Genomic DNA, 24,283 nt, shown 5'->3' on the forward strand with positions numbered 1-24,283 from the left:
TAGTTGTTGCATCTTTAGATCTTCCCTCTTCCTACATTTCTAACTGATATGTCCATCTCTGTCCATGAAACCGTGCATTTTAGAACAGTGTTTTCTGGCAAATAGATTTTTGAAATATTCGAGTGTAGGCCTACCGCCGTGTGCACAAAATGTGAAGAAATAATAGTTTAGCAACATTTTAAGCTAAACATTCTGATCTGTTCCATCAGCTTTATTAATCGATACGGCGTATACATCCACTAACTACACTACTAAGCAGTGAGTTTTGTGTCATTCTGATCCCAGGAAGTACCCAGAGGACGCCATTTTGAAGAGGAAGTACACGTTAGGCCCTGTGGTCTCTGCTGTGGCCCAGCTTGATGCTGGGCGGAGCTCTACCACAGATAGAACAATGAGCCAGATATTTCACTGGATATAAAAATGTGAAGCATCCGGTTGGCGTTTCCACTCACTACCAAATATGGTGATGAGAGGAAGCCCAGTGGCCCGCAGTTGGAGAATATGGAGCAAGATGGATTTTGGCAGACATTCTGCTATTTGTCTCATCAATGAAACATTTGATCTCAATACAGTTTTCTGGACTACAGAGTGGACTACGTTTTGTAGAATTTACCCTTTGCCAAAGTTTCTAAAAAGTGTGTTCTTTAGAAGGAGTGCAAGGGAGAATTGAGCTATTGCACACGCGCACTTCACAGAGTAGGCGTTCCCTAACAGAAATATGCAAATACATGCTAGAATGCGCCAATAGGATCTCACTATAATAATAATAATAATAATAATATAATATGCCATTTAGCAGACGCTTTTATCCAAAGTGACTTACAGTCATGCGTGCATACATTTTTTTTTTGTCTATGGGTGGTCCCGGGGATCGAACCCACTACCTTAGCGTTACAAGCGCCGTGCTCTACCAGCTGAGCTACAGAGGACCCACTATGATTAATTTGCTCCCGTTGGAAATAGGCTGTGGTCTATCTTAGGTTAGGTTGGCTCTACTGGTGGCCCGGTGAAGCTCAACCAGAGACGGGTAGTGAGGCAGCAGAGGGTAGGCTGACAATGACGAAAAAACACCCAGGGCAAACTCTACCAGCTCCCAAGGTGGTCTGGCTCTGGACAGCACTCTCCTATGTAGGATGACTCAGTAAAGCTGACAGTGACATACTACAATGTGCATTGGAACATAGCCAGTGACAGGACATGGAGATTATATACTGTGTAGGTGATTCCCACTCTATGGAAGGAAGTCAGGAAGGAAGGCTGGTGGGAAATGGAAAAGAGGATGACTTTCTCCTGGAATGTTAGTTTCATGCACTAGGACAGTAGGAGCTCCTACTGGACATCTGAATTGGCTGACTTAAAGGGACATTTTTCCTGGTCTGGTTACTCATAGCAGGTACTCTCATCCATCAGACAGCTCTCTTTGTCGATATATGGGGTAGCAGTTAGCCTGGGGACGAGGCTAGATCTTACCGACAATGTATCAAATTCTGAAACAATGTAAGATTGAGTTTATATATTTTCCTTTTTAATTATCATGAGATTATGATATAATGAGGCAAGAAATGGATCATTAGAACTGAAATTTATTGGTTCTCAAAATATCTGGATTTACAGAGATTTTTTTTTTTTTTTTTTAGCAAACAGTACAATGAGTGAATGAATACAGGGTTCTATCCAGACATAGTACATTAATTAGTATGAAAGAGTAATGAGTGCATACTACAGGTCAAACAATATTTACAGGGATGAATAGATAACTTCTGAATATTGGGTTTGAAAACATGCAGGATAGCTTTTCATCGTTGTGCTTTTACACTGCACTCAGAGCCAGAGCAGCAGACCTTCAGCGAAACTCCACTCAATACATTCTCCTCCTTACCAAACTCTTGTCCTTCATCACTAGTTTCTCATATAATTGTAATAACTACAAGCTGTCTACTGGGGTGTAAAACGATGCATTATGCATAATTCCACTTTTATTTTTTGTTTAGTGATTATATTTTGAGTTAGTCTACATTTAGAATACAAAAATATATTACCTCTGTAGAGTTATTCAAAGAAAGCGATTTGCACACATAGTTCATGGGGGCCAGACATTTTGCCCTGGCCCCAGGATAGCATTGGTTATCTTCATGGTGTGACATTATTGTACCTCACAAGTAACAAAAGGTCATTTAACATGAACTTCAAGTAAACAACACTAGGTTGAACAAAGGATATTCAGGGACCTCATGCATATGCAGTGAAAGAAAAGGATGACGTTTAACCACAGCGAAAATGAAATGAAAAATGTTCTATGATAGCTCTTGCATTGTATGCAATATGGTTACTGTAGTTGTCTTGTTTTGAACGGGACCTGCCCAACCGTCTGTAACCTGTACAGAAACACACACATCAAGTCATTTGGTAAAGCTGGCATACAACTGACTAATAAAGTATCTCTATGCACACTTTAAAAAAAGGGCAGTTGTCAGGGAAGGCAAAACCACAAATTCACCCGTTACACTTTTATTTTATTGATCTTTAACAACTTTACTGAATAGTGAGTTCATATGACAGAACGCTGGGGAAGTCTGGAATAGGGTCTAATCTATACATACTTGAATTCTGAAAAGAATAGGCTGAAGCAAATTCCAATTCACAGTTGAAAAACTATCTACGGTGGTTCCAAACGCTTCCTAAAAATGTCTGGTTAGATCTTTCACTGATAGTTTTCTGACCTGTTAGGGAAGAAATCGGTGATACCGTCAGTGCATAATTGTGCATTCGTCTTCTGTGTACTGTCTTGTCTGTACAGTTGCTGGACACCTTTAATGCTGTGTATATGATTAGATACTCCCATCTCGACTCTCCTTTGCCTTGACATCAGTACAAGTCTTTGCAGTATAGTACATAAAGATCACAAATTGCATAGTGTAATAGCACAGCCTACTATAACACCGCACATCCATTTTGCCCCCTTTCCATTATAAAAAATATATATACACCCGAAAAAACAACAAAGGAAGAGGATGAATTCAATGAATTTACAGTAACAAGATGAATTTACAGTTATTTTTCTGTCGGTCATCGTAAACTTCTGTGTTGCATCCAACTGGGTGCTGGACGGCAGCCATTTTGCGGCAGAACGCTGCACACGCATCATAATACTGATAGACAAACAAACAAATACTGTAGAGATCAGTGCTACAAAGAAGATACACAAGGATTGGAATAGTAGTGACTCTTTCATACGCTAAGACTGATAAGTAAGATGTAGTGGGAGATATATCTATATAGTACTTTGGCTCAGAAGAAAATAAAGACTAAAAAGGAATAATGTGTGTACAGTTTGCATTCAACACCATTGGGATACTTCTGTACAAAATCTCAAAATTTGAGGTCACAAAACCGTTTCCATCTGAGGGGACACACAAGATTTGTGTAATCGTCATTTGAGATCAAACATGATTTGTCAGAGAGTTCTGTTCGCTAGTCTTAGAGTTGACAGCAGACGAACGGACATCCTAGTGTCTGTCAACCATCCATCACTGGGAATTAACAAAGCTGGTGGTATTCTGGGTCGTGTTCAATGGGCACCAAGAGGAAGAAAACATGATTGAAACAGGAAGAGACTGCCAGGATTTGTCCAATAAGAAACACTTATTTTAATTTCCGTGTCAAACCATTTTCCGTTGCGTGCCATGGGCAGGCCTTCACGGTATCCTGGCGTGTTAGCAGCACATGACCCTGGGCAGGTCTTCATGGTATCCTGGCGTGTCAGCAGGACATGACCCTGGGCAGGTCTTCACGGTATCCTGGCGTGTTAGCAGCATATGACCCTGGGCAGGTCTTCACGGTATCCTGGCGTGTTAGCAGGACATGACCCTGGGCAGGTCTTCACGGTATCCTGGCGTGTTAGCAGGACATGACCCTGGGCAGGTCTTTACGGTATCCTGGCGTGTTAGCAGGACATGACCCTGGGCAGGTCTTCACGGTATCCTGGCGTGTTAGCAGGACATGACCCTGGGCAGGTCTTCACGGTATCCTGGCGTGTTAGCAGGATGTAGAGGCTAGAGATCCACTCTGCTCTCTGTTCATAGTAAACTGATGAATAGGGGACATTATATAGGGATGACCCAGATCAATATTGGCTGACAATGCTATATATCGACCATCATATCGTTATCGGCTGATAATACTATAGATCGCTTTCATCTTAAAAATGACATAACTTTTAACAAAACGGTTGTTTGTAATCGTGGTTGTTCCCCTAATTTTACAAGGAGAAAACTGTGGCCAAATTGGAATACCAATATGGGAAACATAATGTCCAGAAAATATGATTATCGCATCAGCCTGTAATTTCCCTATCGATGCATCCCTAACATCCAGTTTGGCACCACGTAGTGGATGGTGTACAGATCTGCATCTCCCTCAGAGCTCAGAAGAAGTTAGCAGATGATGTAGCGATCCATTCTAGCCTCTCCATTCATCCGATTCATCCAATGGCTCTATCCGTTCATAGCTCCATCCGTGGACGCTAGTATTGTCCGCTCTGCCATCTCAGCTCATGGCGTGCTTAGCTGGCAGATGGTGTAGAGATCCGCTCTAGTCTCTCCGTTGACACACAGTCCAGATGGATGGTGTAGAGATCCGCTCTAGTCTCTCCGTTGACACACAGTCCGGGCGGATGGTGTAGAGATCCGCTCTAGTCTCTCCGTTGACACACAGTCCGGGCGGATGGTGTAGAGATCCGCTCTAGTCTCTCCGTTGACACACAGTCCGGGCGGATGGTGTAGAGATCCGCTCTAGTCTCTCCGTTGACACACAGTCCAGATGGATGGTGTAGAGATCCGCTCTAGTCTCTCCGTTGACACACAGTCCAGGCGGATGGTGTAGAGATCCGCCCTTGTCGCCTCTGCATTGCTGCTACTCTCTGGGCAGATGGCCCCTCTCAGTTCATGGCGTGCTGGCGGATGGTGTGGAAGATCCAGTCCATCTTGGTGGTCCAGCCGCCATGGTGGGCGTCGTTCATCTGCTTCATGAAGTAGTCCAGGGCCTCCTGCTCCGTCTTGTCCAGGGCTAGGGTTTTGCGGATGTAAGCGATGTCATCAAAGGACTGCAGTTCGGGCATCCCCGAGCCCAGCATCATGGAGAACAGGTTGATGAAGAGGTTGGCGTGCTGCCGGATGGCCAGGTAGGCCTTGTAGCACATCTCCTGGAACCTGGTGGGAATGGAAAGACAATGGTGAGGGACGATTAGTCTGGGAAACGTTGAACCTAACTGGGTTAGGAAGCATGTATGTGTGTGTTAATAACTGTACTCTTCTTATGCTCTTACTGAAAATGGGTTGGCGTAATGATATCATTCTATAACACAATTTCATGTACAGATCCATTTAATGCAAATGTAGTCAAAAGGGGACCCCATCATACATTCAAACACTTGCCTTGCCCTTTAGGGTAGTGAATCTAACCCCTAATATTCACTTATTGGAAAGCTAACATAAACACAAAATAGTGAAACTGTACCTCTCAAACTCCCTGGTTTTGGTGCACTCCTGGGTTCCTTTACTGATGACGATTAAGAAGTCCTGTGTCAAGACAAAGGGCACCCGCTCTCGCTTGTAGCCAAACTTCTTCTTCTTGTGATCCAGGAAATGGCCAAAGTCTATGTGGAATAGCTGCAAGGAGCAAAGATAAAACAAAGAGCATCACAAAACACTGTTGATCTATAACCAAGGAACGTCAAGAGAAAAGAAGAGTGTGTAGGGTTGCAAACATCTGGTAACTTTCCCAAACTTTCCCGGTTTTTCAGAAACCCTGGTTGAAGGATTCCCGGGTTTCCTGCTTATTCAAGGAATCTTCCAACTAGGATTTCTGGAATATCGGGGAAATTCGGGAAACTTACTGGAATTTTGCAACTTTAACACCTCAGCTCCACAATAAGCATTGCGTTGCTTTGCCATAAGCATCGTGTCAATGTGACGTTCTACCTGCTACATAGAGCATGTTGTTTTGAGAGCAGAGGAGCAGAGAGGAAGAGCATCTTTACACTGTTTTCCCCTACTGGACTGTATTCATCCATTATGTGTCAGTACAATAGCTTTGGTCCAGTTTTCCTCAAGTACTCATTACATTGTTGCTAGTGGTTGTACTAAATGATCCTGTAGTTACACAAGTTGCTTTTGTTTATATTCGGAACCTAGCTAGTCAATGTAGCTAGCTAGAGTTTCTGCTAGTAGCTTCTTGACGTCATAAATCTTAGTAGAAATAACCAGTGGTGTATAGTCGAGGCCATCTGCAACCAAGATTAACTTTTTTTATTTCTCATTATTTCAATTCACAAGATATAATGAACGCGTGCGTCAACAATTGAACCTCAGATTCTTGCGCTTGGATCCTGCCATTGGATGTGACGCACCGCAGGCAGTAAAGCAGCTTTCATTGATTTTAAAGGAAGCATTTCCTCAACGGCTGACGGCTATAGCGTAGCAGGGCCGTTAGTCTGTGACGTACCTGTCCATCATCTTTGACCATGATGTTGCTGTTGTGTCGGTCACCGATCCCCAGGATGAAGGTAGCGACGCAGTAGCCCGCACACGACCGTGTGAACAAGTCAATGGCCTGGTCGTACCTGGACACAGTTTAATGGGTTTTCCATGAGTCAATGTCATTTAACTGAAGAGGAAGTTCTAATAACCCTATGGCATTGAACTGAAGAGGAAGTTCTAATAACCCTATGGCATTTAACTGAAGAGGAAGTTCTAATAACCCTATGGCATTGAACAGAAGAGGAAGTTCAATTCCAGGAAACCCTTTGCCCTATGGAGAATAAACTTGATATGTTGTCCCCCCATAAGCAACGGACTGTTCCAAATATTTCTAAGCAGAGAAACTATGAAATGTCTCACCAAATCTCTGTCCATTATAATAGCATAATTTAGAATGAATTAGGATTGTTTAGAATGAAGCAATGTAGAAGAATGAAGCTACGTAGGCCTACTGGGCATGCATTCTATGGAGTGTGCAAGTGTGGCTGTTGGAACCTAGCCCAGGCTTCACTCACATCTCCCCCCTGTTCTTGTCCTTGAGCCACTGGTGCAGCGTGTGGCTGTTGAACTGCAGCGCCCCCTTCAGGCCTCCTTTACACTGGATCTGCATGATGGTGTGGGAGTTCCTCACCACCTCTATCAGGCCCACGCAGTCGCCGATGGACAAGCAGCCGTACGGCAGCATCCTGAACGACACAGAGGAAGCAATAGGATTTATTTTAATTGATTTAATCAGGAAATCCCATTTGAGACCAAGAAGCCCTGCACACAATCATACAAATTCACAATTCCAATGCAATAAAAACATACAATATTTACAAACAATTTAAGAAAAGTAACTTACAAAATACGATCATGAAAAAGATGGTCTCTAATACTACAGTCCAACACATCTATGCCTCCGTCTATCCATCCCTCCACCTATAGACACACACAGGCTTAAAACTCCTTCTTTAACCTGGCTCCTCCCCTTCATCTACACTGATTGAAGTGGATTTAACAGGTGACATCAATAAGGGATCATAGCTTTCACCTGGATTCACCTGGTCAGTCTGTGTCATGGAAAGAGCACTCAGTGTATATTTCCACACTATGAGGTTGGAATAATACTGTGGAATTGTGAAAATGTTAATGCCCTTTTAGTGTAAGAGCTGTTTGAAAAGACAGCCTGAAATGTTTGCCTGTTTTGGTGGGATGGAGTTTTGGCCTGCCTGTGATAAATGAGTTAATAGACCAGTAAGAAAGAGTTCCGAACCTCTCTGCTAATCACAGCTAGTTTCCCGTTTTTTTTAAAACCCAGAAATGATTTGACGTTGAGATAAAAAGTGGCTGCATTGGACTTAATGATAAGCTACAGAGCTAAGAAATAGGCATCCTAATTTGAAGTCCTTCGTGAAAAAAATAATAATAAATCGCATCCCTGGTCCAGAGCTTAGAAAACAGAGCGATGCAGTAGCTAGCTATACGACTCCCTTCACTTCCTTCAGAAACAACCTGACTTTCAGTCCACCTACATGGACATTCTTCCTGCTCGTATCTCATTCAGGCTACACTGGTTTCCAGTTGAGAGTTTACATCTATCAGCTCCTACAGAGAGGTAATGAACTCAACAGTTCAATGAATTAGACAAGTCGCTCCTAATTTTAGGCTCCTGCTATTAAGGAGAAGAACACGAAGGGTGTAATCGACTATTCATGAGTGTTGCTGCTGAGCTGAGCGGCTACAAAGAGACAGTACCTGAGATCAAGGCCCTGGTTCTGCCAGATGTTCTCCATTATCCTAATGATCTGCAAAGTCAGCATGTCCTGCCTCAGATCTGAAGGAGACAGGAGGAGTGAGAGTGAAATAGCAAGATGATGGTGAGCAATCCAAGCTTTGATCACACTTTAATGCAGCGTTTCCCAAACTCAGTCCTGGGGACCCCAAGGGGTGCACGTTTTTTCTTTCTTCCCCCTAACACTACACAGCTTATTCAAATGATCAAAGCTTGATGATTAGTTGATTATTTGAATCAGCGGTGTAGTGCTAGGGGAAAAAAACGAAACATGCACCGAGTTTGCATTATGAAATCGGTGCCAGAGCAATCCAAAGTGAGTTTGGGGATTCTGTAATCATGTTTATTGTCTAGTGAGTCAAGGGGGTTGAGTGATTCGTTATGCATTAGTGAGATGTACCGTCTCCGTTTTTGAAGATGATCTCGTTGCTCTGGAAGAGCAGCTCTGACATCATGTCAGGGTTCTCCCAATTGAGCCACAGGGGCCGCTTGGCCGATGACATCATCCGGCACTCTTCCAGGCTGAAACAGATATTAAACATTGTATCAACACTGAGGCGCTGAGAATAACATTAAGAAAACATTTGACCCGTCATTAAACCTCAATTTCACAGGATATATTTCTTGGTTTCTTTGTTCAAACATTCCGGGAAATATGTGGACGTTTGTGTTTCTGTCTACTGCGCTTTCTGGATTGAAAAAGTGTCTGTACCGGAGGTTTCCCAGCTGGTGCGCTGGGTTGAGTGGAGAGGTAAAACTCTGTAGGGCATCCATGTAGTCAGGCCTCTTCATCTGCTCCACCAGGAACTTCATCTGAACCTGAGGAGAGAGACAGAGAGAGAGAGAGAGAGATACAGAGAGAGGCAGAGAGAGAGAGAGAGCTTCACTTTACTGCAAGGAGTCCATAGTCCTGAAGACCAATTGGGCCTGTTGGCTTGTATAGCAGTTCCACTCTGGTTTTGCTTAGTATCTCTAGTTTGTTGTAGGATTGTGTGTTGTTCTTTTGTCTTGTATTGAGGGTAAGAAAAACGTGGTCATGTATTGAGGCTTCCATGTTAGGGCGTGAAGTGGAGTGGAAGGGCCTTGACCACAGCATAAACGTGACCTTCTGGGCCTCGTCCTTCTTCTCCTGCTTGAGGAGGTCGGTGAGGTTGATGAGTTTCTCCATGGCCTCCACCTGTCTGCTCAGATGCTTCAGGTACATGCCACAGGCCCGGCAGTAGGACTCCAGCAGCAGGCCGAACCGCTGGCTCACAGTCTTGTTGTGCATCTCAGACCTGGAGGCAGAGACAACAACTTATGTGATTGTGAACTACAGTTTGGAGATATTTAAGCAGACCTCTTCTACGATATGCGACTCCAAATATCGCGATATAATCGTTTTGCACCGCTAATAAGTAGATAGTAAAAATTACAATATTTTAGTCGCATTTTCATTCAATAATCTTAGTATGGCGAAATAAATAAGGCTTAGTTAATTCATTGACTTCATTTAACAGATAGATAAAGCCCAATTGATACAACTGCACAGTTTTGGATTTGTAAAGTTCAAATACAGTAGTCTTGACCTTCACGATATATCGTCAATGTCAAATATCACCATATGAGATTTAATAATATAATCGGCCCAACATGATTACGCAACCTCATACAAAATGTACAAGCAAGACTTCTCAAACTGCATGACCCATAGAAATGTATGCTTAACATTTCTTAATCTGGTGAATTGCCCTCGGTCAGCTTTTCTTTATGTAAACCCTGATATGCACAAATTAAGTATTTTACTGGACCTTGGAGAAAGATCAATTATACCAGCAGAATGGCATTCCAGCTGACTATGCCAAATTCAAGCCATCCACAATAAACACTTTGGAAACAAACAGAAAACAAACTCACTTGAGATGCCAAAAGAAGAAATGTCCTATTCGCTGATTGGTCAAAGCCTTCTTCAGCAGGAAGCGGGCCAGCGGGTTGTCGAGGTACTGTTCGTACTTCAGTACCTGGTAGCATACAGTGCATTCAGAAAGTATTCAGACCCCTTTACTTTTTCCACATGTTGTTACGTTACAGCCTTATTCTAAAATTGATTAAATATTTGAGGAGGTGAATAGTCGATTACACCCTTCGTGTTCTTCTCCTTAATAGCAGGAGCCTAAAATTAGGAGCGACTTGTCCAATTCATTAAACTGTTGATTACTTCTCTGTAGGAGCTGATAGATGTAAACTCTTAACTGGAAACCAGTCTAGCCTAAATGAGATACGAGCAGGAAGAATGTCCATGTAGGTGATCAAGTGGCCACCCAGACTATTTACATTGACCCCCCTTCGTTTTTACACTGCTGCTACTTGCTGTTTATTATCTATGCATAGTCACTTTACCCATACCTACATGTACAAATTACCTCGACTAACCTGTACCCCCGCACATTGACTCGGTACCAGTACCCCCTATATATAGCCTCGTTATTGTTATTTTATTGTGTTACTTTTTACTTTAGTTGATTTAGTAAATATCTTAACTATATCTTGAACTGCATTGTTGGTTAAGGGCTTGTAAGTAAGCATTTCCTGGTAAGGTATATATACCTGTTGTATTTGGCGCATGTGACAAATCAAATTTGATTTAGGTGGATTGAAAGTCAGGTCTGTGCCTCGATACAATCCTGTCTCGGAGCTCTACGGACAATTCCTTCGACCTCATGGCTTGATTTTTGCTCTGTCAACTATGGGACCTTATATAGACAGGTGTGTGCCTTTCCAAATCATGTCCAATCAATTAAATTTACCACAGGTGGACTCCAATCAAGTTGTAGAGACATCTGAAGGATGATCAATGGAAACAGGACGCACCTGAGCTCAATTTCAAGTCTCATAGCAAAGGGTCTGAATACTTATGCAAATAAGGTATTTATGTCTTTTTTTTATTTTTATACATTAGCAAAAATGTCTAAACCTGTTTTTGCTTTGTCATTATGGGGTATTGTGTGTAGATTGATGAGGGGGTAAAAAAACAATTTAATCAATTTTAGAATAAGACTCTAACGTAACAAAATGTGGAAAAAGTCAAGGGGTCTGAATACTTTCCGAATGCACTGTAAAAGCAAAAGGGATTACTTTTCAAGAACACAGAAATAGATCAGACCGAATAGAAGCCACCATGTAAAAGAAAGCGGTTAGCCTGAGGTGGTCATATTGAATTCTGTCATTACGTAGTGTCAATTAATGATTTAAACATTGTCAGATGGTGTCAAAACCCTTCATTTCAAGATGGCAGTGGCATTCATGTTGAAACCCAGAAACGTCATAGAATAGTACGTGGTTTCTACGTGGCCATTCTAGCTATTCTATCTCTACGCAACACAGACTATGAGTGGGTCTTATTACTGTACCTGGACCAGCTGGATGAGGTAATGAGTCTGTCTAATAGGTATTTATTAATGTACCTGGACCAGCTGGATGAGGTATTGAGAGAGTCTGTCGTCTGTTAGGTATTTCTCAAGGCACTTCACGGCAAAGTCTCGAATCATTGGGTCGGGGAAGTTGCAGTCCAGCAACTCCATGGCTTGTTCTGGCTTTATGGCTGGCCAGTCCTTCAGAAGGCAATACATCTGGGACAAAGATGAACAAATACAAAAATGCATGTATTAAATAAAATGCAAAGTTAAAGGGGGGAAAAAAGGAAAACAAAATTGATATTTACTGACATGACAGTCTTCGAAATGGAACCAAATGGCCAAATGAGTCAAATCAATTAAATGAATATGCATCAAATAGCCCATGCTATGCTAGTGTCAGCAGTTGAAATGTGAGCCTGTTTACCTGTGCAACCTCATCTCTGGAGTTCCATTTCACTGCCAGGAGAATCTTGGGAAGTATCTCTGGGATAGTGACACAGTAATGTCTACAGGAGGAGAGAATAGTATATTAGAATGTAGAAAATGGCTTGTTTCCCCTCTTAACATCACACACACTGGGGCTGTTAGTAGAAGAGCTTGTTTAGCAGCTTGAGCAGGTAACCAAACCATTTCAGGTAAGAAATGTTTGATAGATCTTGCGAGGGTTTTGTTTATTATGTTTTTGATAACAAATATGCATTTGTTGATGACGCATACCCACTGTATGTACACACACACACTACACGTTACCTGTGCCTCCACAGGAAGTCCTTCTCCTGCTCAGTGATTTCAGACAGTGGGTCTCTGTTACAGACCAGGCGCAGCTGTTCGTTGTCACTGTCCGTCAGGGGGTTGTCCCTCGCCAGTCTGTTACTCTGCAATAGAGACCAGAATGCTGCTTATTAAACTACAGTACTGGTGGGAAGCAGGGTCGCGTTCAATAAACGCTCCGTTGTACAAAGTTTTGCAACAGAAACCTAAAATCTGTCTTCTTATTGGACACATTCAGGTAGTACCCTCCCCGTTTCAAAACTTTTTTCTTTTTTTCCTGTTTTGTGCCCAATGAACATGCCTCAGGGAGAGACACTATGAATGAAATATGAAACCACAGGCGTCTCAGGTTGTGTGGTGACTGCTAGTGACGTCTCTAGTACACCCAACTTGTCAACAGCATTAAATCATAACAGATTAACAATGTCAATATTGACTTAGAAACACAAACATTTAGGACTTACCAAACCGGTGTGGCAGTAGTTGAAACCCAGCTCCCGGGATATGTTCCAGTTGGCGTGCTCCTCGATGGCCGGCATGTCGGGGAACTTGACCGGGTTACTGAAGTGGTCAAACTCCAACTCCAGGCAAGGGGTTTCCTGTGGACCAAGAGGAATATAATGGAAATGTCATTAGGGGTCATTGAGGGGTTAGGTTGTAATTAACAAGAGGGATACAGAGGCTTCGACAGCTAGAGGGGAGAGGTGGATTACTGCCAGCCGCTCACGCTGGGTCTATGGATTTGGGGTCGTGTTGGTGTGTGTAAGTTTGTCTCTGTAGGTGTGTGGGTGTGTGTGTGTGTGTGGCTTATCGTTCGCCACTCTAGTTGTGTGTCTCTGAGAAAGTGTGTCTTTGCATCGGTCTCTGCGTCTTGTCTCGTCGCGTGTGTGTTGCCGTCTTTTGTTTGTGTATGCATGTGTAGCCAAGCTAGCTAACACCTCTGACCTTGTTTGGATTGGAGCCAGTGACTCCGATGGCATTGAGCAGGTCTTCCAGGCCATGGGGCACGGGCCACAGGTTGAGGGCCATCTTCCCGGCCACCAGCGTGTGGGTGTAGTCAAACAGGTTGATGTTTCCCCAGGCTAGCGGACAGTGCTCCTGTAGCAACATAAGATCAACGTTGGATTGTATTGTAGTCAAATGTATGGAGTTGGATTGTATTGTAGTCAAATGTATGGAGTTGGATTGTATTGTAGTCAAATGTATGGAGTTGGATTGTATTGTAGTCAAATGTATGGAGTTGGATTGTATTGTAGTCAAATGTATGGAGTTGGATTGTATTGTAGTCAAATGTATGGAGTTGGATTGGAATCGTGATCAATGTAAATTGAGGTTTTTTTTTTTTTTTTTTTAAGGATATAGCATTCCAAGCAATGGAAGGATAAAATCGAAGGTTATGGTTGCACAAAGACAACAGCACACACCAGTAGGATTGGTCAAAGCCAGGAAATGTACTGGTAATGTATTTTTTTCCGTATCCATCTGCAACAGGAGTCTCAAACTGGCGGCCCAAGGGCCACATCATGCCCAAAAGCTGCTTCGCTCTGGCCCCCATGATAACATTAAGACCAACATTGGCCCCCCATGATAACAGTAAGATCAACATTGGCCCCCCATGATAACTGAAAGACCGACATTGGCCCCCATGATAACGTTAAGACCGACATTGGCCCCCATGATAACGTTAAGACCGACATTGGCCCCCATGATAACGTTAAGACCGACATTGGCCCCCAGGTATTTTGAGTTTGAGACCTGATTTAGACCTCTGATAGTTTGACCAAACCAAAAGTAACTTTTTTTTTCCTGTCAGAAACTAAGTTCCTGACACTGGTGGGCAGGAGGGAGAGCTCACCTCTTTAGCCCCCTTCCTCCCTTTCACAGAGCAGATGGACAGACAGAGGCGGGCGGCGCGGGGGATGTCTGGAATGTACATGTCATAGTTCAGCCACTCGTTCCACCTGGGATGGACAACAAGAACATTTTACCAATCAAACAAACATACTTATGAAGCCAACAATAGGCTTCACTACAGTACAGGGCTCTACGCTGACCTTTTTACAAGGAGGACGTGTGCGCCCAAGTTGAAAAATATATAGGCACACACAAAGACATTTAGGAGCACAATACAAAATATATAGGAGGTAATAAAGGTAGAATCATACATTTTTCTAGGGGCACTGGTGCTCCTAAATAAAAAATGTCAGGTCGCAGAGCAAAATACTTGGGGCGCATATGCGAGTAAAATGGTCTCACTGTAGAGCCCTGCAGTATGTGATTTAGCAAGTACTTCATTAAGAAAGTAGAGTTTATTATGACGCTGGATGGCATACCTGGGGTTTGAACATGGCACGCGCTGAGTGTTCACGTTGTCACACAGCTGCTCCCCACCGTGGTAGATCCCAGTCCGGACGTAGATCTAGATCAATAGCAGGGACACACATCAATCATACGTAGATTACATAATTACATAGATGCCTTTGATACAGAACATTTTATCGTGGTACTAAAAAGAACAATGACATCCAGGACGTTTAGGTCCAAACCGGATCTATTCAAATATTCCATATAAAATGTAGTTCCCTTTCTCCACGAGGACCTGCACTGACATGTACAACAGAACTGACAACCGTGTCGTGTTCGGTGGGGATAAAACCTTTTGAAAAAAAGAGGTACTGCCTGAACTTGTTTAATAAGAAGAACACAGGTTGGGCTGTTGTGGTGACCGTATTACCGCCACACTGGCAGTCATGAGTCATGACCTCAGTAAAATTCTATGTGACCGTTGAGTCACGTTAATCTCCTCTTATGCACTCTGGACATTCATTAGTAGTAGGCTACCCAACTACCATCAGGTCCTAATGGCCTGGTACTCAGGGCTCTATTGTCCCTCTAACCACTCTGACATCAATGCAAATGCAATAGAAAATCACATCAAACACATTTTAGTCATTTAGCAGACGCTCTTATCCAGAGCGACTTACAGTTAGTGAGTGCATAACTTTTTTCATACTGTGTTGCGTTGCAAGCGCCATGCTCTACCAACTGAGCTACACGGGACCACTTATCATCAAAACAGTATTTTCTTTTAAAACTCACCTCACTGTGATTTATCAATTCGAAGAAAGAAGTTCAACAACAGGTTGAAACTTAGTGGAAAACATGGTCGTTGTGGATGCTGTTTCAAAGCCTGACACAACGAAATGGACATCGCTTTCTAAGGTGATGATTAATAAAAAAAAAAAAACATATGCATATTAGAGATTATGCATACGCAAAGGCCTATATATGAGCCCAAGCCCCCCCCAAAAATTGAACTAAAATAATGATTGTGCCGTTATAGAATGCATAGCCTACCGCATATTACACACGGAAGAAAAACATTTTTAAAAAATACTGATTTAAGATATCGTTGGTACATAATTGGTCTAGCCTAAATTAAACAAATTCAGATTTAGCCTACAATTATAGTGAATTTGTTTTAGATTTTGAATAGCTTAGTAAGAAGGATTTGTTTATTTATTTTTATAATTAAATACGATGACAATACCTCTAGCTACAGAATATCTAACCACTGCGTTTCCGTCTCCTCCCCCCTCTCCTTCATTCCTTTCTCCAGCGCGCAGAGAGAGGGGCTGTCAACAGTTTAATTAAATATGTTTCGTTGTGAAAACATGTTACTATCGATGATCCCGAACAGCTTTCACTTGGTTTCCCAAACTAAGCACTGGGTAGCTGCAGGAACAGGGTTGGAGAGCCCATGGCATACAGAGTTTGGGCAGAATATCACCTGTGGCACAGCGAAATAACCGGAGTAGCCTACCCAACATGAGTGAAAAACGTGCCGGTGGGAAAGTGGCCTCCATTCGCTATTCCAGTGCATATGGATTACATGGTTTTTTCCACCGCCCCTGTTCTTGCCCATTTGATAATGGGGCATTCTAAATGTAAACTAATTTTACATATTAGTAAAGATTAAATTGAATATAGTCTGATGGGTGAAATTATGATCACTTGAGAGAACAGCGTGTGCAGCCTGAGGCAAAGAACAGAGCGCAAACTTTTTTTTTGCACATTTCTCAAATCATCAATAGCCTATAGTTGCATCATACAGCCCATCTATGTTCTGATTTCTAAGGTTTATATAATTCACAACTAAAGTAGCCTAACAACTAAATCTAGCGTATAGGACCTGTTTCAAATAATCACTTTTAACCTCAACATACCCACTTCATACAGTGGGGGAAAAAAGTATTTAGTCAGCCACCAATTGTGCAAGTTCTCCCACTTAAAAAGATGAGAGAGGCCTGTAATTTTCATCATAGGTACACGTCAACTATGACAGACAAAATGAGAGAAAAAAAATCCAGAAAATCACATTGTAGGATTTTTAATGAATTTATTTGCAAATTATGCTGGAAAATAAGTATTTGGTCAATAACAAAAGTTTCTCAATACTTTGTTGGCAATGACACAGGTCAAACGTTTTCTGTAAGTCTTCACAAGGTTTTCACACACTGTTGCTGGTATTTTGGCCCATTCCTCCATGCAGATCTCCTCTAGAGCAGTGATGTTTTGGGGCTGTCGCTGGGCAACACGGACTTTCAACTCCCTCCAAAGAATTTCTATGGGGTTGAGATCTGGAGACTGGCTAGGCCACTCCAGGACCTTGAAATGCTTCTTACGAAGCCACTCCTTCGTTGCCCGGGCGGTGTGTTTGGGATCATTGTCATGCTGAAAGACCCAGCCACGTTTCATCTTCAATGCCCTTGCTGATGGAAGGAGGTTTTCACTCAAAATCTCACGATACATGGCCCCATTCATTCTTTCCTTTACACGGATCAGTCGTCCTGGTCCCTTTGCAGAAAAAACAGCCCCAAAGCATGATGTTTCCACCCCCATGCTTCACAGTAGGTATGGTGTTCTTTGGATGCAACTCAGCATTCTTTGTCCTCCAAACACGACGCGAGTTGAGTTTTTACCAAAAAGTTCTATTTTGGTTTCATCTGACCATATGACATTCTCCCAATCCTCTTCTGGATCATCCAAATGCACTCTAGCAAACTTCAGACGGGCCTGGACATGTACTGGCTTAAGCAGGGGGACACGTCTGGCACTGCAGGATGAGTCCCTGGCGGCGTAGTGTGTTACTGATGGTAGGCTTTGTTACTTTGGTCCCAGCTCTCTGCAGGTCATTCACTAGGTCCCCCCGTGTGGTTCTGGGATTTTTGCTCACCGTTCTTGTGATCATTTTGACCCCACGGGGTGAGATCTTGCGTGGAGCCCCAGATCGAGGGAGATTATCAGTGGTCTTGTATGTCTTCCATTTCCTAATAATTGCTCCCACAGTTGATTTCTTCAAACCAAGCTGCTTACCTATTGCAGATTCAGTCTTCCCAGCCTGGTGCAGGTCTACAATTTTGTTTCTGGTGTCCTTTGACAGCTCTTTGGTCTTGGCCATAGTGGAGTTTGGAGTGTGACTGTTTGAGGTTGTGGACAGGTGTCTTTTATACTGATAACAAGTTCAAACAGGTGCCATTAATACAGGTAACGAGTGGAGGACAGAGGAGCCTCTTAAAGAAGAAGTTACAGGACTGTGAGAGCCAGAAATCTTGCTTGTTTGTAGGTGACCAAATACTTATATTCCACCATAATTTGCAAATAAATTCATAAAAAATCCTACAATGTGATTTTCTGGAATTTTTTTCTCAATTTGTCTGTCATAGTTGACATGTACCTATGATGAAAATTACAGGCCTCTCTCATCTTTTTAAGTGGGAGAACTTGTACAATTGGTGGCTGACCTTCTCCCCTACCTCACCTCGCTGATCAACTCATCCTTGACCGCTGGCCATGTCCCTTCCGTCTTCAAGAGAGCGAGAGTTGCACCCCTTCTCAAAAAACCAACACTCGATCCCACTGATGTCAACAACTACAGACCAGTATCCCTTCTTTCTTTTCTTTCCAAAACTATTGAGCGTGCCGTCTTTAGCCAACTCTCTTGCTATCTCTCTCAGAATGACCTTCTTGATCCAAACCAGTCAGGTTTCAGGACTGGTCATTCAACTGAGACTGCTCTTCTCTGTGTCACGGAGGCTCTCCGCACTGCTAAAGCTAACTCTCTCTCCTCTGCTCTTGTCCTTCTAGACCTGTCTGCTGCCTTTGATACAGTGAACCATCAGATCCTCCCTCTCCACCCTCTCCGAGCTGGGCATCTCCGGCGCGGCTCACTCCTGGATTGCGTCCTACCTGACCGGTCGCTCCTACCAAGTGGCGTGGCGAGAAGCTGTCTCCGCACCACGTGCTCTCACCACTGGTGTCCCCCAGGGCTCAGTTCTAGGCCCTCTCCTTTTCTCCCTATACACCAAGTCACTTGGCTCTGTCATATCCTCACATGGCCTCTCCTATCATTGCTACGCTGACGATACACAACTAATCTTCTCCTTTCCCCCTTCTGATAACCAGGTGGCGAATCGCATCTCTGCATGTCTGGCCGACATATCAGCATGGATGACGGATCACCACCTCAAGCTGAACCCTGGCAAGACGGAGCTGCTCTTCCTCCCGGGGAAGGACTGCCCGTTCCATGATCTCGCCATCACGGTTGACAACTCCGTTGTGTCCTCCTCCCAGAGTGCGAAGAGCCTTGGCGTGACCCTGGACAACACCCTGTCGTTCTCCGCTAACATCAAGGCGGTGACCCGATCCTGCAGGTTCATGCTCTACAACATTCGGAGAGTACGACCCTGCCTTACACAGGAAGCGGCACAGGTCCTAATCCAGGCACTTGTCATCTCCCGTCTGGATTACTGCAACTCGCTGTTGGCTGGGCTCCCTGCCTGTGCCATTAAACCCCTACAACTCATCCAGAATGCCGCAGCCCGTCTGTTGTTCAATCTTCCCAAGTTCTCTCACGTCACCCCCCTCCTCCGCACACTCCACTGGCTTCCAGTTGAAGCTCGCATCCGTTACAAGACCATGGTGCTTGCCTATGGAGCAGTGAGGGGAACGGCACCTCCGTACCTTCAGGCTCTGATCAGTCCCTACACCCAAACGAGGGCATTGCGTTCATCCACCTCTGGCCTGCTGGCTTCCCTTCCTCTGCGGAAGCATAGTTCCCGCTCAGCCCAGTCAAAACTGTTCGCTGCTCTGGCACCCCAATGGTGGAACAAGCTCCCTCACGACGCCAGGACAGCGGAGTCACTCACCACCTTCCGGAGACATTTGAAACCCCACCTCTTTAAGGAACACCTGGGATAGGATAAAGTAATCCTTCTACCCCCAAAAAAAAAAAAAAAGTATAATTGTAAAGTGGTTATCCCACTGGCTATAGGGGCACCAATTTGTAGTCGCTCTGGATAAGAGCGTCTGCTAAATGACGTAAATGTGCCCTTGAGCAAGGCACTTAACCCTAATTGCTCCTGTAAGACGCTCTGGATAAGAGCGTCTGCTAAATGACTAAAATGTAAAATGTGACTAAATACTTTTTTTCCCCCACTGTATGTGCGCGCTCTCGCTCCAAAATGGGAAGAATATCTATTCTATTTTATTCAAGTTCAATTACATTCTTCTACCTACAAAATCATATAATATAAAATAATGGTACAGGACTTATAAGCATATCTTGTCTGCTAAATGAACAAGTCTACAGCCTATGGCATGGCGCATAGCCAGATAACATACAGTAGGCCAACTCATACTGTTTTTCTGAAATACATTTTCTTCATATCATAATGTTTCTTTAGACCTGCCTACTTTTGTTTTGTTTTTTTTGCCTAAAATAAATAATGCATTTATTGTGATGGTGTTTATTCAATTGATATATTAGACTTTTTTAAATGTAGATGTTCCAAAGGCGCGCATCAGAGGCTTGTATGCGTGGAGCCTGGAGATGCTAAACGTGGTGCCTGGAGATGCTAAACGTGTTTGTTAGTTAACGGTCAATTACCGTGAGACCGGCAGTCTTTTGCATGACAATAACCGGCTGACAAAATGTAATGACCGCCACAGCCCTAAACACAAGTATTCGTTATCGGTTGCAAAACATTTAGTTATGATATGCTCTACTGAACACAACCCAAAGTCCTCAAGTACAGTACCTTGTCAATGTCCCTGATGTTGACGTTGACATAGGTTGCGCACAGTATCCTGATCCTCAGCGTGCCGTTGATAGTCCACAGGGACTTGGTGGCCGTCTCGCCATTCATGTAGGGCGTTGCCGTGGAGATGCGTCGGGCGTACGAGGGCATGGTAAAGGTGTCGATAGGCAGCTGGGAGTAAAGGCTGTCCTTGGCCATTAGCATGAGGTTGGGCATGCGCCCTAGCATGATGCAACTCCTCACATACTGGGAAGGAAAGGAAATAGACATACAGACATTAGACACTACACCAGAGGTCATTAAACATGCAACGAATGGCTACCTTTGTTTTGCGCATCTACTATTACCTGTGTAACGTTGCTAGCTAGTCATTGGCCAGTCATTCTAAAACGCTTCAGACAGGATTCAAAGGAATAATGTCCTAACACAGTATTTTACATTTTAGTCATTTAGCAGACGCTCTTATCCAGAGCGACTTACAGTTAGTGAGTGCATATATATATATATATCATTATTATTATTTTTTCATACTGGCCCCCCGTGGGAATCGAACCCACAACCCTGGCGTTGCAAGCGCCATGCTCTACCAACTGAGCTACACAGTATGCTTGTAAAAGGTTAGTATTTTATTACACATTTTAGCCACCATTTCTGACTGTCGTCATAAAAAGCAGCATTTGGGATTTTTTATTTATTTCTTATCATATTTATATGTTATATTTAAACACACCGGCAAGAGACTGACTACATCACATGTGTAATTGTATTCCTATTCAAGATGTGTAGTAGGCGTCAGAGCAATATGTGTGTGAGTGTCTGTGCTTACCTTGTACTGGCTAAGGGGGTACTTCTCCAGCAGGTACTCGTCACAGCCGCACACCTTGAGGATGTACTTTCCCTGATACTCCTGCACACACATCTTGAGTTGCTCGTGGGACAGCAGCATGCTACGCGTCTTTTTACGGATGGCCTCTGCAATCACATGCTCCGGCACGCAGTCGTGATTGATCTTCAGGGTGTATTTCTGCTTGTCATTGCTCGGCGACACAATGACCCAGATGACCACTATGATTTGACCTGGGGAAGAAAAGATGAATAAACGTGTTATTACAGTAACATGGCAAGGTAAGCGAGGTAAATGTTCAAGTTCAAGTCTTCCACTATCCAATCAGAAACGTCACACCATGTCTGATTAAAATCGCCAAAATATTTCAAACAAGTGGATGGTGAGTCTGTGAAAGTTCACAATAGTGTCTGTTTATACAAAATTAGGCTGTACGTGGCTGGGACATTTTACCTTTCCCAGACTCAAACCTTCTTTGTGTGTCACTGTCTCCCATTTCCTACCTTTGTCAAGCTTATTGAAGATGTGCTTGGGCAGTTCTACTGACGACTCTACATTGGGAGGGTAGACGTACAACGCTCTACTGATGGGTCCGTTAGTGTCTCGGAGGTCCACAGACTCCTTGCAGACATTCAATATGTTCCTTCTAAAGTCCTGCACTTCCGAGTCCTTGACCAGGTCAAACTCGCATATAGGCATTCCTATTGCAAAACCTGCACCAAAAAAATAGAATTTCATGCATTCCTATAGCTGCAAGATACATTTTATCAAGCTTCATCACACTCAGGATTAATTAATGAAATTTGAGTGCTGGATTTGAAAACAGCCAGATGCCACACCATACTCAAAGCGCCTATGTGATGTCCGTGACCTAGTATAAAGAACAAGACAGACATACCAATTTCTCGGTTGAGTATTTTCTCCTCTCTGTTGCCCACTGGTTCGATGACTTTCAGGAAGGCCTGAAAAAGCCTGAGGTCGCACAGTCTCCTAGTCTCATCGTAGAACTCCTCTCTCTCAGCCTCTTGGGTAACGCTGACAAAGATGTAGGAGGTCTCCTCCTGTAGGAGGTGGTGGAGAGGATACTTCCTGGCCTCTTTAAAGAGTTCGTGTTTGACCGAGATGAGTGTGGCCTCGCGTGTGCACTCCAATGTCACAATCATCCCATTGGGGAGAAGGCAGTCCACCAGGATGCTCGGGGGCATCAAGTGCATGCCCCATAGTTCCCCCGAAGACGGTCTGGGAGGCATGGTAGTCGGCTCGGCTGCTCCTCACTATGCTAATAATTACGATGAGTCGGGTCGACCAACTGGACAGAGAGAGAGAGAGGGGGACAATTCCATAAAATGCAGTGACCCGTTTAAAAATCTCCATACTGCTAGCTGAATATATTGAATGAGAGTGGAAGTGCAAAAAAAACGAATAACGATCACATTATATCAGGCGGTTGCTTACAGAACATTATACAATTATGAACTCAATTGTTCATTGTCCCAAAAAATGCAAATGCTTGGAGGCAGCTCAAACTGGAAAAAAGTCAAAATTCCTCTAGGACAGATGTTGCTCAAAGAAAATACTTTACATAACAATAGGTAGTTTGGTAGCTAAATGGAGAGGTTGACAGCTCAGTCACTGTGTAATCATTAACTAGCTAATGAACAAGCTGTCACAACAAGCAATGGAACGCTTAGACAGTAGCTAGCTAATGAAGTAACTAGCTAGCTAATGAAGTACAGTAGCTAGCGGGCTAATAAATAAGCTAGCTGGTTAGCTAGCTTGCTAATGAAGTAACTAGTTAGCTGCTTGCTAGCTGTTTAGCTAATTTTGCGACACATTCAATCTGCCAAATATGGGTGTATTAGGATGGCAAAAGTTCGACAACTAACCGACAATTGTTATTTTCATTTTCCTTGATGTAATGTGTCTAGCTAGAATGACACGGTTAAACTTAGCTTAAACACTTACTTGCTAAAACACCGGTGCTACTACCTAGCTAGTTAGCTAATATTAGCTGACAAACCGCTAGCCACTAGCTAGCTAGTTGTTTGTGCCGACTTAGCTAGCGTGTGCCAGCTAGCCTAGCTAATTGTCCAATGGCAGTGACTCATTATGCAACTATGCTGTGCTGTTGTTGTCTCGTTGAAAAGTATGTATTTCATTGATATGTCTTTTGACACCTTTATGATAAAATACCTGGCATCTGCAGACAAGCAATAATTTGGTTATTGTCTCGCGCAAGCAACGCCCTGTTTTCACCCATAACATGCAACTTTCTCCCGAGAATAGCTAGCTAACGTTAGCTAAACAAACCCCATTCGTACCCTTTCTAGACCTACTCAGTCGTAGCGCTTGCTTGCTACTCCATCCAAGTCTCGGGGCAGTCCGATATCTCTACAAAGACGTCGTTGGCTATAATATATAGTTTTCCCAAGGAATAAGTTCATTCCATTCCATGGTGTGATGTCCAGCCCAATAGCGAAAAACACTGCATTTTGATGGCTCACAAGCCGCCGGTCAGCTAGTGTACGTTTAGCCAAAGCTAGCTGCCTGGCTTCTCGTTAGTACCGCCCCATACATAGACGCCCGTAGCATCGGGCTTTGACCTCGAAGACATGATGCATAGAATGTTCTTTGTTGTTCTATTCAAACAATTTATGCCATTTCACCAACAGCATTTTATACATTTCACATACTGTTTAAACGTGTAAGAAAAAAAACTGTAAGAAAACACACTCCTGAAACATAACTGTTCAATTCTGACAGCATTGCAACAAAATTCAAGCAAAAATGCATTAATGGTAGCCAACAGGAGTTGGTGGACTTCAACAAAACCCTGACCTACAGCCCACCAGAGCCATTAGGCT

The 24,283-nt window shown here is 43.4% G+C and overlaps 1 protein-coding gene across 2 annotated transcripts; it reads right to left on the bottom strand.

The window, feature by feature from the left end:
- Window positions 1-1,567: 1,567 nt before the first annotated feature.
- On the bottom strand, window positions 1,568-24,268 carry LOC121580697 (phosphatidylinositol 4,5-bisphosphate 3-kinase catalytic subunit alpha isoform). Of its 2 annotated transcripts, none has more exons than XM_041895687.2 (21): window positions 23,756-24,268; window positions 22,318-22,728; window positions 21,923-22,132; window positions 21,402-21,652; window positions 20,576-20,821; window positions 14,810-14,895; window positions 14,332-14,437; window positions 13,422-13,574; window positions 12,941-13,075; window positions 12,456-12,580; window positions 12,130-12,211; window positions 11,754-11,918; window positions 10,207-10,310; window positions 9,416-9,587; window positions 9,023-9,129; window positions 8,711-8,832; window positions 8,274-8,352; window positions 7,052-7,222; window positions 6,502-6,619; window positions 5,515-5,666; window positions 1,568-5,207 (listed from the first exon to the last, which is right to left on the bottom strand). In XM_041895687.2, the coding sequence occupies exons 2-21, from the start codon at window positions 22,667-22,669 to the stop codon at window positions 4,937-4,939; spliced, it is 3,207 nt and encodes a 1,068-aa protein (XP_041751621.1). In that variant the 5' UTR covers window positions 22,670-22,728; window positions 23,756-24,268; the 3' UTR covers window positions 1,568-4,936. The 2 variants fall into 2 exon arrangements, with proteins under 2 accessions (XP_041751621.1, XP_041751620.1); XM_041895686.2 differs by having other exon boundaries at window positions 23,741-24,268.
- Between the last annotated feature and the right edge of the window lie 15 nt (window positions 24,269-24,283).

The sequence above is a fragment of the Coregonus clupeaformis genome, chromosome 14 (genome assembly GCF_020615455.1).
Source record: "Coregonus clupeaformis isolate EN_2021a chromosome 14, ASM2061545v1, whole genome shotgun sequence".
Lineage (NCBI taxonomy): Eukaryota > Metazoa > Chordata > Actinopteri > Salmoniformes > Salmonidae > Coregonus > Coregonus clupeaformis.

What these genes read in the sequence shown, in the direction of transcription:
- LOC121580697 (XM_041895687.2), bottom strand. Translation starts at nt 22,669, where the DNA reads ATGCCTCCCAGACCGTCTTCGGGGGAACTATGGGGCATGCACTTGATG. An exon ending in CACCAGCTGGGAAACCTCCG is followed by an intron (nt 8,833 to 9,022) that starts GTACAGACACTT and finishes TATCTGTTTCAG; the next exon opens with CCTGGAAGAGTGCCGGATGA. An exon ending in TGGTCAAAGATGATGGACAG is followed by an intron (nt 5,667 to 6,501) that starts GTACGTCACAGA and finishes TGCTCCTTGCAG; the next exon opens with CTATTCCACATAGACTTTGG.